Source organism: Prunus dulcis, chromosome 8 (genome assembly GCF_902201215.1).
Source record: "Prunus dulcis chromosome 8, ALMONDv2, whole genome shotgun sequence".
Classification (NCBI taxonomy): domain Eukaryota; kingdom Viridiplantae; phylum Streptophyta; class Magnoliopsida; order Rosales; family Rosaceae; genus Prunus; species Prunus dulcis.
The window spans coordinates 14,758,919-14,772,683 of record NC_047657.1 but is presented as its reverse complement, the minus strand read 5'-3'; the positions used below and the strand labels follow the sequence as shown (position 1 = coordinate 14,772,683).

The following is a 13,765-nucleotide window of genomic DNA, read 5'->3' as shown; positions in this document are numbered from 1 at the left end:
GATGGTCAAAAGTATATGCAGTTGGGGGTCAGATCGTACATGGTTTTGGTAGAGTTGTAAAAGTTTCTTTCTGTGGAAATACTTGGGGAAAGATTTTGAATGCTTTGTGTATTCCAGCATATGCCTTGACAGTCTTTTTGTAAGGTAGAAAAGGACATAGTCTACCATTATAATTATTAATGGCCAAGTGAATTGTAGGAATGCAAGTTGCAATAGCCGTACTTTATCATAATAATGTGTGGATATAATTTTGGTACAACAAGTAGATTTTTGATAGATCCTTTCTCTAAGAATTTCTTGCAAATTCAGGAGTATTATGATAATTTGGTAACAATTCACCCGACTTGGAATGAGATATGATTGCATTCCTTTAATTTTCGTAAGAATGTGCATTCTAGTACTATATTATTTTCGAGATAAGAAGTATGTTGTTTGTCTGGAAGGAGATACTCCTTCCTACAAATCACATTTTGATATATGTGCAAAAATAATTCATCTAAAATACAAAAATAAAAATTTCTACATGCATGAAATCTAACCATGTTATACTGCTATTAGCATGAATGTAGGAGTTAGTATTTTCCGAATAAGAATGCTTTACTATCATTCGGTGTGGGAACCAAACATAGGAATTACTTCATTTCCTATCATTTAATTCCACCCAACCATACATCACCAACAATCTCTTAAAAGATCGACCTAAGACTGAAAATTTTGGCACACGTTATTGAGCCCACTGAAAGCACAGGAATTGAACAAGAAAACTTGTTGCGTGAAGCAAAAGGCCTGGTCCAGCTTTTGGTTCTAAGTTTCAACATCAAACCCATATAGCTAGGCCTGATCATATTTCATGGGTTAAGCCTCACATTTTGCATATTTTGATTTTGGGCTTAATGAATGGAGCCCAAGGATTCTGCTGATTATAAAGTTGATGCTGGGCTAGAACTATCGTTAATGATTTCAAAATCCAATTCAATCCGATTTAATATATATTTTTCTTTTGATCAAAGAGTAAAAAACTTGCATTCCAACCATCAACCATACAATTTGCAATCAAAACATGGATGCAAGAAGAGGTGGCCTCATTAAAATCTTGCCATAAAAACCTCCAATGGAGAAAATCCGGTTGAGAAAAAAGAGTACCACAGCATCCGAAATCGATAACCAAAATAACTACCCACCCTCCATGTCTGTTACCAACAGTGATACAAGCCAGTCAGGGGCAAGACCAGCCCAGAAAGAATGATGTTGTTCTTGCAACCCAAACTGCGCCAAAGAGTGAGCTATGGAGTAATCTGGGTAATATTGTGGATGACATTAGAAGGTTGCTACTACAATTGTGTGTTAGTGATGTTCTTTTTCAGCCGCGTTTGGGTAATCCGATTTAATATTGGGTTAAAACTATTGTTAATGATTTCAAGATCCAATTCAATTCGGTTTTGATGATATGGCGGTCTAAATTGAATTTCTAAAATTTTTAAATCGATGTGATTAAATTGGATGACGAACTTGTTTGTGATAATCCAATCAATTTAGTTGGTTTCTTGGCCAAAAAAAATTAGTGGGTTTTATGTTTCTTTTTTCCTTGTAGCATTTTTTATTATTTATTATTTTACATGTACATCCACTAAACATGTGATCGCAATATGAGTGGTAGGTAGGGACGATGAATACTTGTGTAGCTTCCAAGTGGAGTTTGTGTTGAGAGGGTTAGGTTAGGTTAGGTTAGGTTTCTCAGGTAACAGATGGATATGCAGACAGGGGATTGAAAACAAAAGATTCAGTCTATTATTACGAGTTCGTTTCCTTTCGCCAAAACAATAATGATTACATTATCTTGTCGCTTTTCATTCACCCCTATATAATCAACAATTCCAATCATACAAAATTTTAAAAATCTGATATTCTTCACAATTATTATTGTTCACCACTAAACCCTAGCTATATATGTGCGTGCCTCACGTGTTCACAAGCATATACAATCCTAGTTGCTACAAACCTACATGATTTTGAGCATGTATTCATACGAATTTTGTTTCTTACATTGCGTGTTACATTAATTATTAATCGACAACTGTTATATTATGCGATCAACTCATATACTAAAGACAATATTACTCGTTTCTAATGAGTTGATCATCAAATAAGATTTTCTCGAGTTATTTTTAATGTGAATGCATGCTATAGTATTTGTGCCTCAAAACACCATTACTTTTCACATCAATGGGAAGCACTCAACAATAATCAAAATGAACAATAACTTTGTGAAACACACCCTCTCATGGATTCTAGTAATGTGGTATCAGTAGGATTCTTGAAGCTGTTGATTGTGGAGGGGTGAGTCACAAAGCATAATAATATAGAAAGTGTGTAGTGGGGCAAAAATGCTCCATGAATAAATTATAGAAATGAGACCTTTCCTTTGAGATGTTAGTCGTTGACTCCAAGAGACTCCACTTGTCCACATGAAGAGGAAGATATTTTTCTCACTATTACGCAGCTGAGCTGTGCCCACTTACCATTTACCCAAAAACCAAAAACCAAAAAACCCAAAAAGGGTAAGAACAGTCGCAAAAAGAGGTATATATATGGTTTAGCCTTCACGTCCCAAAGTGGAAAATTGACGTACTACCATTTTCATATGCAATACTGTAGAAATTAAATCTTAACAACCATTACAAGTACGAAATGACAACAATTTGTAGTTGAAGTAGTTAGAAGTAATTTGTCATACGGTCGAAATTTTGTGTTTTACTTCTCATCTCTCAAAGTAGCTTGTAAGTGTATATAACCATGATTAACAAAAACAAACAAAAGTATATATGTCCATTTCATTTGGGACGGTCATCATGAGCAAGTGTCGAAAGTGTGGGAAAATAACAGTTAATGAAGACTATTGATCACCAAAGTTCCAACATTATCTTCTATAAAATCTCGGATATACAACCCATTCCTTTCAAACTTTTCTTATTAAATTTGCATGTCATTTTCACATGGGGATTTTCTACACCATTTTTTTTATAAAGTACAAAGATGAAGCTTCATCACGAGGACTGTGGTAAATGTGAAAAATGGGTACTTAAACATATCATGGGGCTGGAAATTAAAATATGCATCTTGCTATGATGCCATGTTTCCAGGAAGTTAGCAGACATACGTTTCTATGGTCTTAAACAAAATCATCCACGAAAGAGCTGAATTATCCGGAAGTTCTGGTACTAATTATTGATTAAGTTCCTTTTAACTATTCCTTAAGCTACTTGTATTGTTAATCATAGTGTTTCCTAAACACCATACTTAGTTTTTGAACTTGATTTGATTCAAAGTTGAATTTTGGAACAAGCATTATAAGGTGTGTGTGTTACACGATCCCTTATGTACTGTACTTTCTAATCAACTCATTTTCTTCATCCATAAAAACCCACTTCATAGTTTGAAACATCAATCATCTCTCTCTCTCTCTCTCTCTCTCTCTCTCTCTCTCTGTGATATTCTGAATACTATCTGTTACCTTGAAGCAATGTTGCAAAGAAGTAGGACTCTTCCAAGCAGAATCCACCATGGAGCTGTGAGAGCCTCTCTCTCAGTTCTTTATTTCTTTATTTATTCTTTAGAGGTTAGAATAATATTTCTTTCTCTTGGTGTATTTAATTATTTGCATTTCAATTTCAGGTGGAAGAGAGGCATGACATCAGGCACTACTTGCAAGTGGAAGTCCAACCCAAAGTCACCGAGTCTGAAGCCATAAACCCTCAGTCCAGCTATTCCAAATGCTTTGATGATGATGGTCGCCTGAAGAGAACAGGTAGCTACACTTACCCAATTTAGCATTGAGGTTTTACCTTCAAGAACCCATCTTTGAATAATTTGCTTTACCACTTTCCTTTTCAAGGAAAAACAATCATGTTGTAATGTGATTTCTTCAAAACCATGCTTCATTTTTCAGCTACATGGAACTCAATTAATAAACTTAATTTTGAACTTAAAAACCCATGTTGAATTTCAGGCAAAACTCTCATTATTATATATATATATTCTATTTCCTGATTTGGGTCCATAAAGTGATAATTTGCATGCATGGTCTCAATAGATTCAGTTGTATAAAATATATATGCATAAGATCTTTTCCAAAAAGCAGAGTTTTTTTTTTTTTCTTCTGCAGGACCAACTTATGAGTTTATGATAAGTTGATATTAATTATCAAGTAATTAGTACCTTAATCATAGTTCAAGAATCACAAGGTGTTGCTGGTGCAGGAACTTTTTGGACTTCAGCGTCACATATTATCACAGCAGTTATAGGATCTGGTGTCCTTTCCTTAGCATGGGCAATAGCTCAGCTTGGTTGGGTTGCAGGACCATCTGTCCTGCTGCTTTTTGCCCTTGTCAATCTCTACACTTCCAATCTCCTAGCAATGTGCTACCGGTCCGGTGACCCTGTCACAGGACAGAGAAATTATACCTACATGGATGCTATCAAGGCCAACTTAGGTAAGGGATTGTCTTTACTCGTTAGCTACCTTTCAACTATGGAAATGGTTGGTTTTGGTTGTGATGATGCCAATTTGGAGTTGCAGGAGGAAGAAAGGTCATGTTGTGTGGGTTGGTCCAGTACTTCAATCTATTTGGTGTAGCAATTGGCTACACCATTGCCTCATCTGTCAGCATGATGTAAGTTGCCTGAGTAAACTAAATTCTTGTGTTCTGTTTGAACATAGAAAATACTTACCAGCAGATGAACTGTAATTTATTAGCATATGATTTGTGTATTAGGGCAATAAAGAGATCAAACTGTTACCATAAAAGTGGAGGGAAAGATCCATGCCACATGTCAAGCAATGGGTACATGATAACATTTGGAATCATAGAGGTGATATTTTCTCAGATCCCAGATTTTAATCAAGTATGGTGGCTCTCAATAGTAGCTGCCATTATGTCCTTCACATACTCCTCTGTTGGCCTCGGACTTGGCATTGGCAAAGTTGTAGGTAAAACTAATATTCTTATTACATACTTGTAATCTGTTATATGCAAACTTCAGCTATGAAAGTGACACAAAAAAAAATCGTAAAGTAAAGTCTGAAAGTCGATAAACTTCATGATATCCTTTTTTTAATTGTATATACGCGAACAGCTGCAATTTTTGTTATATTTTTTCAGGAAATGGGGGATTTAAAGGAAGCCTACTGGGTATCAGCATAGGGACAGTAACCCATGCAGGAACAGTTACTCCTACACAAAAGATGTGGAGGAGCATGCAAGCTCTTGGAGCTATTGCCTTTGCTTACTCTTATTCTTTGGTTCTCATTGAAATTCAGGTACTTCTGCAATATATTTAGCAAATGAAACAACTATATTATCCTCTTCTTTTTTTTAATTGTAGCATCTGACTGTTAATGCTAGCAAAATTGATGTGCACTGCAGGATACAATAAGATCTCCTCCTGCAGAACATAAGACCATGAAGAAGGCAACTGTATTCAGCATAGCTCTGACCACAGTGTTCTATCTATTCTGTGGTTGCTTTGGGTATGCAGCCTTTGGTGACCTGGCCCCAGGCAACCTCTTGACTGGCTTTGGATTCTACAACCCTTACTGGCTACTAGATATTGCCAATGTTGCTATTGTTGTCCACCTTGTTGGTGCATTTCAGGTATGCCTCCGAGCCGCTTGTTGAGTTTAGACCAATACAATTAATAGTAAACCCGTCTTGCAATCTAAATTGAATATTTTATAATTTCTCAGCATTCGTTAAGTAAGAAAAAAAAAAACTCATATTATACTAAAAAGACCGAAATACTCCAACTTATACATCCAATTGCTAAAATCTTAACAATCTCGACTCTACAATTGTCACCAATCTCTGTTGTCTTTGATTCTTTCCGGTATCTCAAATTTAAGTAAGGTTGTTTCTGTCCTTTCAATTTCAATTGAGTTATAAGCTTGATATACATTGTTGGCCCATTCCCTAACAACTTATGCATTTGAGACTCATTGTTTTCTAACACGAATTACTTTGCAAAATTTATAGAGAAATGTTACTTTTCTAAGTAGCCCCATCAAGTTGAGTCCTTTTACAAGATCCCCTCGTTTATTAAAAGGAATATTTGTCTATTTCAAAGTTCTAAACCCGTGAACCCTGCAGGTCTACTGCCAGCCATTATTTGCATTTGTGGAGAAATGGAGCGCACAGAGGTGGCCAAAGAGTGACTTTGTAACTGCAGAATATGACATACCAATCCCTTTCTATGGCGTCTACCAACTCAACCTGTTTCGCTTAGTATGGAGGACCATATTTGTCATGATAACAACCCTCATATCCATGCTGCTGCCTTTCTTCAATGATGTGGTTGGAATTCTTGGAGCCTTTGGGTTCTGGCCATTGACAGTTTACTTCCCAGTTGAGATGTACATTGCTCAACAGAAGATTGGGAAATGGAGCAGCAGATGGGTTGGGCTTAAGATGCTTAGCATCAGTTGTCTCCTTGTCACCATAGCTGCTGCAGTCGGTTCTGTGGCTGGTGTGGTTCTGGATCTCAAGACTTATAAACCCTTTAAAACTAGCTATTGAAGCCCGAAGAAGATGCTCATGAAATGGAAGGCTTTACAGATTAGGAATTTGATGAAAGCATGTGTATATCTAGTGACTGCTGTGTATGAGTGAGAGAGGGTTTCAAAACAAGAAAAAGAAAACATTGCAAGGAGTTACAATAAGGAATATGATGTCTTCTTTTACTATTTATTGTTGTAAAATCTTATGCGCTGCTCGTGAAATGCATGCCAACTTGGCTGCAGAAGCAGACAACTTGTAATTGCCTGAAGCACAATTTTGGCATCTTAATTGATAGCAACATTATTAAGATTCCACAGCAACATGATAATATGAAAACAAAACTCAGTGCCTACTTTTGAAACAAAGTGGTTTTCATGATATATATATATATATATATATGTATTTATATTTATATATGAAGATCATGGACATGACGATGAACCCATGAGGTTAAAAATCTAACTGTAGATTAAGATATAGCCTCTTGTCACAATCGGTCACATTCCTATTAGTACATTTACATTTTTGGTGCAGACACCCCATCGTTTTCAGATCATGGCAAAATGGACAGAATAAAATCTGAACAATCCCTTAATTTTCAAAATAACGGATAAGTGCAATCGCAAACAGCAACCAAAAGAGGCCAGCTAAAGGAGCAACCCACCACCCCAAGTATCCATCACTTAGTTTGAGACTTCAGCTTGGAGGACTTTGATTCAGCAGCAGCTTTAACAAGGGTTGTAGGCTTGAGCACGCTCTTCGGGTTTATAGCCTTTCTCACCTTGAACACAGCCCAAGCCGTCCCTATAGCATGCCCGGCAGCATCAAGCCCTTCATTCGTTACCTTTGCCGCTGGTTCTCCATACCTGCAATGAAGAAATCACCTTCAGTAATGTGCTCTCCCCAGTGAACAATCATATATCAAAGAAAAAAAAATTGTGTTTCAAACATTAGGGCCACGAACTAAGTCCAAGTCTCAGCCAACCATGGAACTTGCTCTAAAAATCAAGCTACAGGCATGCAGCTGCAATAGTTGTGCAATTAAGATATGGTTCTCAAGAATGATGCTGTCAATATTAGTGGGATAAGATCTGTATTAAAAAACAGCCATCCACTCAATAGAAATATGAACAATCCACAGAACAGAGCACCATCATCACAAAATTTAATGCTAACTATTGGAAAAGTGGTGTTCATGATGTAAAGTGATTATTGTACAAATTATCAAAGGGATAAGGATTGAATTGAAGCATTAATAATTTTCATGGTTAAATTTAGACTTACCTCTGTGAAACAAGTCCAGTGGTGACAACTGATGTGGTTGACATAACATTCCTTCCCGCCACTTCAACAGCATCACAGACCTTGTCTGTGTTTTGCACGCAAACAACAAACATTGAGGACAGGAAAAATGCCATTAGTTCCTAGTTTATACAATTGCAGAAAAAAGAGGAAAAAAACAGGAAAAGAATAAACAGAGATGCCAATGTCCTATATTATCTCATGTTTCTAGTTCTTTTAAGAGCCTACTTCTGTGTTTGAAACTCCTACCGCAACATGCATGATTTCAGCTCCTCCACATCTCAAATATGATCATCTAAAGGAAAGCTGAAAACACTTCCAATTTCTCACCAATACAAGACAACAACTGTGGGAAGTGAATCCCTACCAGAAAATTTGTTCCTGAACAATAATTTCAATAAGAATTCATAATTCTTCTTTTCCTTTCTATAAATGTGTATAGCATGAGAACTAAAGCTAGTAGAAGCCTATGGTAGAAAATCTACAGTATCTAAAGTAGAATGACATAAGAATATGTATAATTCAAGTGTTTGAGATAAAAGACTCACTGAATCCATCCAAGGAAGCAAGGACGATTTCTCCGGGCAAAAGGCTAAAAAATTTCTGGCCAACTTTAGAGTTAACTATAGAACTCGTGAAGAATCCAGATACTTTAACAACCCCAGAAAGGATTCCAGTGGCCACGTCCTCTGACATCTTTGTCAACTTCTTAACCCTGAATATTTACACCATAAAAGGTTATACACCCTCTTCACTGCATAATAAGTACAAACCCAAAGGAAAAGACATTGGTCTAGTAGTATACAAATATGACAATCCTAAATTAAGAAACTAAAACTCATGTACCTTAAACACGCTAAAATTGCTAACATAGTGAAAATTTATGGCAGCAAAAGTGACACTTTTGTAGATTAAGGATGAAAATTGAAAAAGTATTCCCCTAACATATACGATTATACTGGTTCATTAATGGAATATGGGCAGTAAAACGTGATGCAAGGTGGACTCTTTAATTCAAACACAAAAATATTTTGGAGGAATTTTTTATTTTTTTTGTTGCCAAGTGGAGATTGGTCATGGCAGTCAAAAGAAAAAAACCATATTCAAATGTGCAAAAGACCAAATAGGCAGATTTGCTAGCACAAACAAAACTAACAAAAGTTTAAAACCATAAACAATGATTTAATCAACTAAAAAAAATTCTGAATAATCAAATAACACACCTTTGTATCCTCTTCAAAGTCTCTGGACTAATCTCTGATTCTGAAGTGGGCCCCATTCTCATCTTCAAGAACTCATTCCCCCACTTCAACCTATCCACAGTCACATCTCCACACCACAAAATCCCCCTGATCACCTGACCCGAACCCGCCGCAATCAACCTCGCGCACTTCCCGCTGTAATCCTCTACATTCGGAGCCAGCGTAGTCCAGTAGGCCGCGGCCCTCTCCTCCTGAGACGTGTCCCTCCCCACCGACCCATCCAGAACCTCCCAATTCCCCAACCCCTCCACCCTCTCCTCCGAAAAACAACTGTAAATCCCCAAAATCTGATCGAGCTCCTTCAGCAAACCCTCTTGCCCCTTCGAAGAAGCAAAAGTTAACCCATAATTCAGCAGAACAAACTGACCTTTCTCATGGGTCGGGTCATCAATTTCGTCTCTTTTCGGCGACCCATTTGCGGGGACCCGAAGAGTGAAGAAGTAGTGGGCCTGGTCGAGCTTCACGGCGGCTTCGTCTCTGGCCAGAGGCCATTGAATCTGGTCGCCTACGCGGGCAAGTACAGCGACTATGTTCCCATTTTGGCGGAGACTAACTATGGTGAGTTCTCCAGTGGCAAGTTCGATGCTTGAGTCTTTCTCTATGAGGTGGACGATGGCCCCTGGGATTTTGACCATGAGTTCTTCGGATGATTGGGTATTTCGGTTAGAAACGGCGTCGTCTTCCGGGAAGAGGTTCTCAGCGAGGTCTTTCATGTCGGCTGAAGGGTACAGAGACGAAGGTGACGAAGAAGAAGAAGGAGAAATGGGTTTTGAAGCAGACATGGTTTTGGATTGGTTGGTCTCTGAGTTTTGTCAATGTTTGGTTTGGGCGAAAACACAGCGAGAGATTTTGGGGGTTTTTTAGGGTTGGACTAATCTTGGGGCTGAAGAAAATGGAGGAAGCGTGTCAGTGACGACGACAATGCAGAGGCTCGAGACACGCGGCGACACTTGGATTTGCCGCGTAATAACCGTGGAGGTCGATGCTTTGAAGTAACTGCTCGTTAGTTCGGGTTGCTCGAGCTCTCGCCACGTGTCAATTTGGGTCTCGCCTATTAAGAAAGAAGTCTACTTTGGATTGAATTGGACGAGACTCCCTCTGCAATGTGTCCGACATCTTTGCACCAAAGATTGATTTTCTCTATGCTAGTCGGTTATGTGTGTGCTCGCCTTTTTGCACTCGAGATAAAATATCGAAATATCTATCGATATTTTAGATATCTTATAAAGGAAGAAGCATCAATTAGATGGCATGTGGTAGAAGACTCGGATTAAACGGTGTCGGGGAGAATGACGGGAAATAGTAATATGTTCATCCGTTTAGCATCTTCAATATGAATATTTCTTTGTCCCTTAAGTATAATAACTTATTGACTTTTGGTCTACTGGTATTCCTGTTCCGAATGTTGACGGGTCTCATATTCGAATCTTTTTTTTATTAATTACAAAACATTATATAAAATAAAATAAAAACTGATTTCTCCTAAATATCTTTTTACTAGTAGACAATGGGAGGAACATGAGGTAGTTGGGTGTTGCACTGCTCTATATATGACTTGAAGGTGAATGAGGGAGGACTGTTTGGCCATCTTCGTAGGTTATAATATATTCCCATGCTCAAAACCTCTCATGCAGAAGATGCCTGTTTGTTCAGAAAATTGGGGATAAGATTTGATCCAGAGATTGCAAAAAAGCTGCTCCTTTGTTTTTTTTTTTTTTCAGATAAAGATCTTCCAATAGTTATGGCAATTAGATGATCCCCCATATAATGCCTCAAATAAGAGCAGTTCCAGCGGGTTGCCCTTGTCAGGGCAGAAGGGGGCCCAAGCCCCAAATTCATTTTTCAACAGGCTGAAGCTGCCAGGGCAACTGTTGGGGCCCACGAAACCAGGCCAGTCCTCAGGCAAAATGAGCCCGTGCTCTAGCCTGGGTTTGCTGACGTCAGCAACCAAAAAAATACAAAAACTTTCAGATTTTTTTTAAAATAAATACTTAGTCATATTATTCACTTTTCACACCAAAACTCTATACAAATTCCTCTCATCATATCTCATGTAAATAGTGGTTGTCATGACAATGGGTGGAAACACCACAACATTTTGCAATGGCTGCCACTATTCACGTGAATAGTGAATAGTGGCAGACCTTTCCTTGCCTTTACCCTTTGCCATAACAAATAGATGAAAGTAGGTGGAAGTGCTCTAAGTTCCTCACTATAGAATTCTACCCTTATGCTATGCCTTCACTCAGGTCGGGTTAATCAGTTGGGTCCAAATCCAATACATATTGTACCTTGGTTTTATGTGCATCAAATGTTCAAAATAATCCAAAGCCACTTAAAGTCTCATTGCACCACAACCATCAGCGTCAAGCTCCACAACCATCAACATCAAGCTCCACAACTAGATTATTTTTCAATCAATTTCCAGCTGAACCACTCTCACTCTCCTTTCAACTTGATCTGATAAACCCTAAAAATGCTCCCTCTATATATATAAAGTGCTAGCAAGTCCCACTTATCTGATAAACCCTAAAAATGCTCCCTCTATATATATAAAGTGCTAGCAAGTCCCACTTATCTATTTAAATTCTAACCCTATTTTACATTTGGAAAAAAAAAAAAAAAATTGAGGACCTCAGATGCTCTTGCATCCAACTGGACCTACATTTGGGGATTACACTTCTTGGCCCTCAAGTTCTTAGAATTGAACTTCTCGAACGTTGCTCTCGTTCTGATTTCTGCCATCTTCTCCTTCATTCTTATATTTGTTGCTCTTCTCATAGAGGTAGCAGCATTGTTCGTGCTCCATAATTCCAATGCCACACTTGTGAGCTTTAAGCTCTGCGATGGAGGAATCTGTTGGCATAGTTTTCCTTGCTGTCCGGTTCGTTGTGACCGGTGCTTGAACGAATTTATGTGGTCAATGCTGCACAATTTCTTGCCAAGAAAAATGCCGTCTGTGTTTTGGTGGAGCTGTTATTTTACAATAGCAAAAAAATGGGTAGATCTTACCTAGTTTTTGTGCTTTTGCTATGGTCTCGTTTCCAACTTTCCTGTCTACTCAACTGGATTTAAAGGGTACTAATATATAATGAAATTTCTACTTTTTGGTCAAGTTAAGTAATTTGCTTTCTTTTTCTTTTTCTCTTTTTTTGCTTTTTGTGGGGTTAATTATTTTATTAATAAGCTTATGTTGTAAATATAATATTGAGAAAAGTAATAAGACTGAATTCATGATCCATATGATCTAAGATGTTGAACTCGATGATTTATGTACAATAGCAAAAGGAGGAATTTAATGAGCATAAATTACATATCTTGATATGTGCATGGAGTCACCAGTAGACAAGTCGTTAGTGTAGATGAAATATGTTTCTCTCTAGCTTTTTTCCATGTTAAAACTCTAATACGTTGTTATTCGAGCGTATACACTTTAGGAATATGCACACTGAGTGTATACAGTAGATGGGTATATGATATGATAGTATTTTAGTTACTAGAACAAAATAGGGTAAAACAAAATATGTACAAACTTCGCTAACGGAGTTTAGCTCAGTAAAAAATAAAATTAACTTATAAATCAGTGATCTCAAATTCGAAACCCTACATATAACAAGTTTTGAAACTTTACATGTACGTTTGTAGCTTCGTTTGGCTCATCAAGGTGGGAACTTGAACTGAATTCCTTAAAGGACCATGGGAAAATTGGGCTGGCTCACCCACTTGACAATACAATCCAATGTGTTGCACCCAGGCCCACCATTTCTACCATCTTCTTCACAAACTGACAATGACAATAGTATTCTAACTTTTTTAATCACTGAAAAACTGGCTTTTGTGGTCAGAACTTGGAACGCACTTCAAAGATGACTTTGGATGGCATCAAAGTAGAAAAATTATGCATGGGAAAAGCGGGAATCAAATCAAAATCGTATTTAATTTTGTGCCCAAATAAGAAAAAGAAAAAGAAAAAGGAAAGAGTAAATTGCAAGCAGTTTGTGCATACTTTAATTTCGATCTCATCTTAACAACAAATTTCTTTAGTCCACATATCTTAAATTATGCACTTTAGATAAAAAAAAGTTGGATTCCACACCTCTGTGCACTACTTTGGTACTAGTTAGTTCTTAAAATAATGCTTCAAAGCGCAAGCAATCAAAAAACTTTGAAGACAATTTTGTAAAAGATTATATAAATCGTCTTGTTCACTTAAAGCATGCTCAACGAACTGATTTGCCTTTAGCAGGTGTAGTAGTGGTGTTACAAATAGTCACATATATATATATATATATTTTAATAAAAACAGGTAAAAAGAATGGAAAATCGAATACATGAATTTGAGTAGGTCGTGATTTTTTTTTATAAAAGAATTTTTCTATTGAGATGGACAGTAACGTACTAAAATTCACACACACTAGACGAATACTATGACTTAAATCCATGACCTTTCTTGAAAAGCAAAACTACAAATTCTTTGTCACAGGTAGTCATATTTAAAAGGACTACGTTCAATTGAAAAAAACATCACATCTAGCAGACTAATTGATTGGATTGACTAACAAAAATGCTCAATCCGTGACACTAGACTTTAAAGTTTAACCCTTGGGCAAAAAAATAGAAGAAGAAAAAAAAAACCCTAAAGTTTAACCC

The 13,765-nt window shown here is 37.2% G+C and overlaps 2 protein-coding genes across 2 annotated transcripts; one reads left to right on the top strand and one right to left on the bottom strand.

The window, feature by feature from the left end:
* Positions 1–3,132: 3,132 nt before the first annotated feature.
* Positions 3,133–6,860, top strand: LOC117636755 (amino acid permease 3-like). The gene is made up of 9 exons (XM_034371414.1): positions 3,133–3,215; positions 3,519–3,568; positions 3,673–3,805; positions 4,257–4,490; positions 4,577–4,670; positions 4,773–4,987; positions 5,160–5,317; positions 5,424–5,651; positions 6,144–6,860. The coding sequence occupies exons 1-9, from the start codon at positions 3,164–3,166 to the stop codon at positions 6,567–6,569; spliced, it is 1,590 nt and encodes a 529-aa protein (XP_034227305.1). The 5' UTR covers positions 3,133–3,163; the 3' UTR covers positions 6,570–6,860.
* Positions 6,861–6,988: 128 nt separating this feature from the next.
* LOC117636756 (protein EARLY-RESPONSIVE TO DEHYDRATION 7, chloroplastic-like) lies at positions 6,989–10,256 on the bottom strand. Its single transcript, XM_034371415.1, has 4 exons — positions 9,077–10,256; positions 8,402–8,568; positions 7,836–7,920; positions 6,989–7,417 (listed from the first exon to the last, which is right to left on the bottom strand). The coding sequence occupies exons 1-4, from the start codon at positions 9,895–9,897 to the stop codon at positions 7,231–7,233; spliced, it is 1,260 nt and encodes a 419-aa protein (XP_034227306.1). The 5' UTR covers positions 9,898–10,256; the 3' UTR covers positions 6,989–7,230.
* Between the last annotated feature and the right edge of the window lie 3,509 nt (positions 10,257–13,765).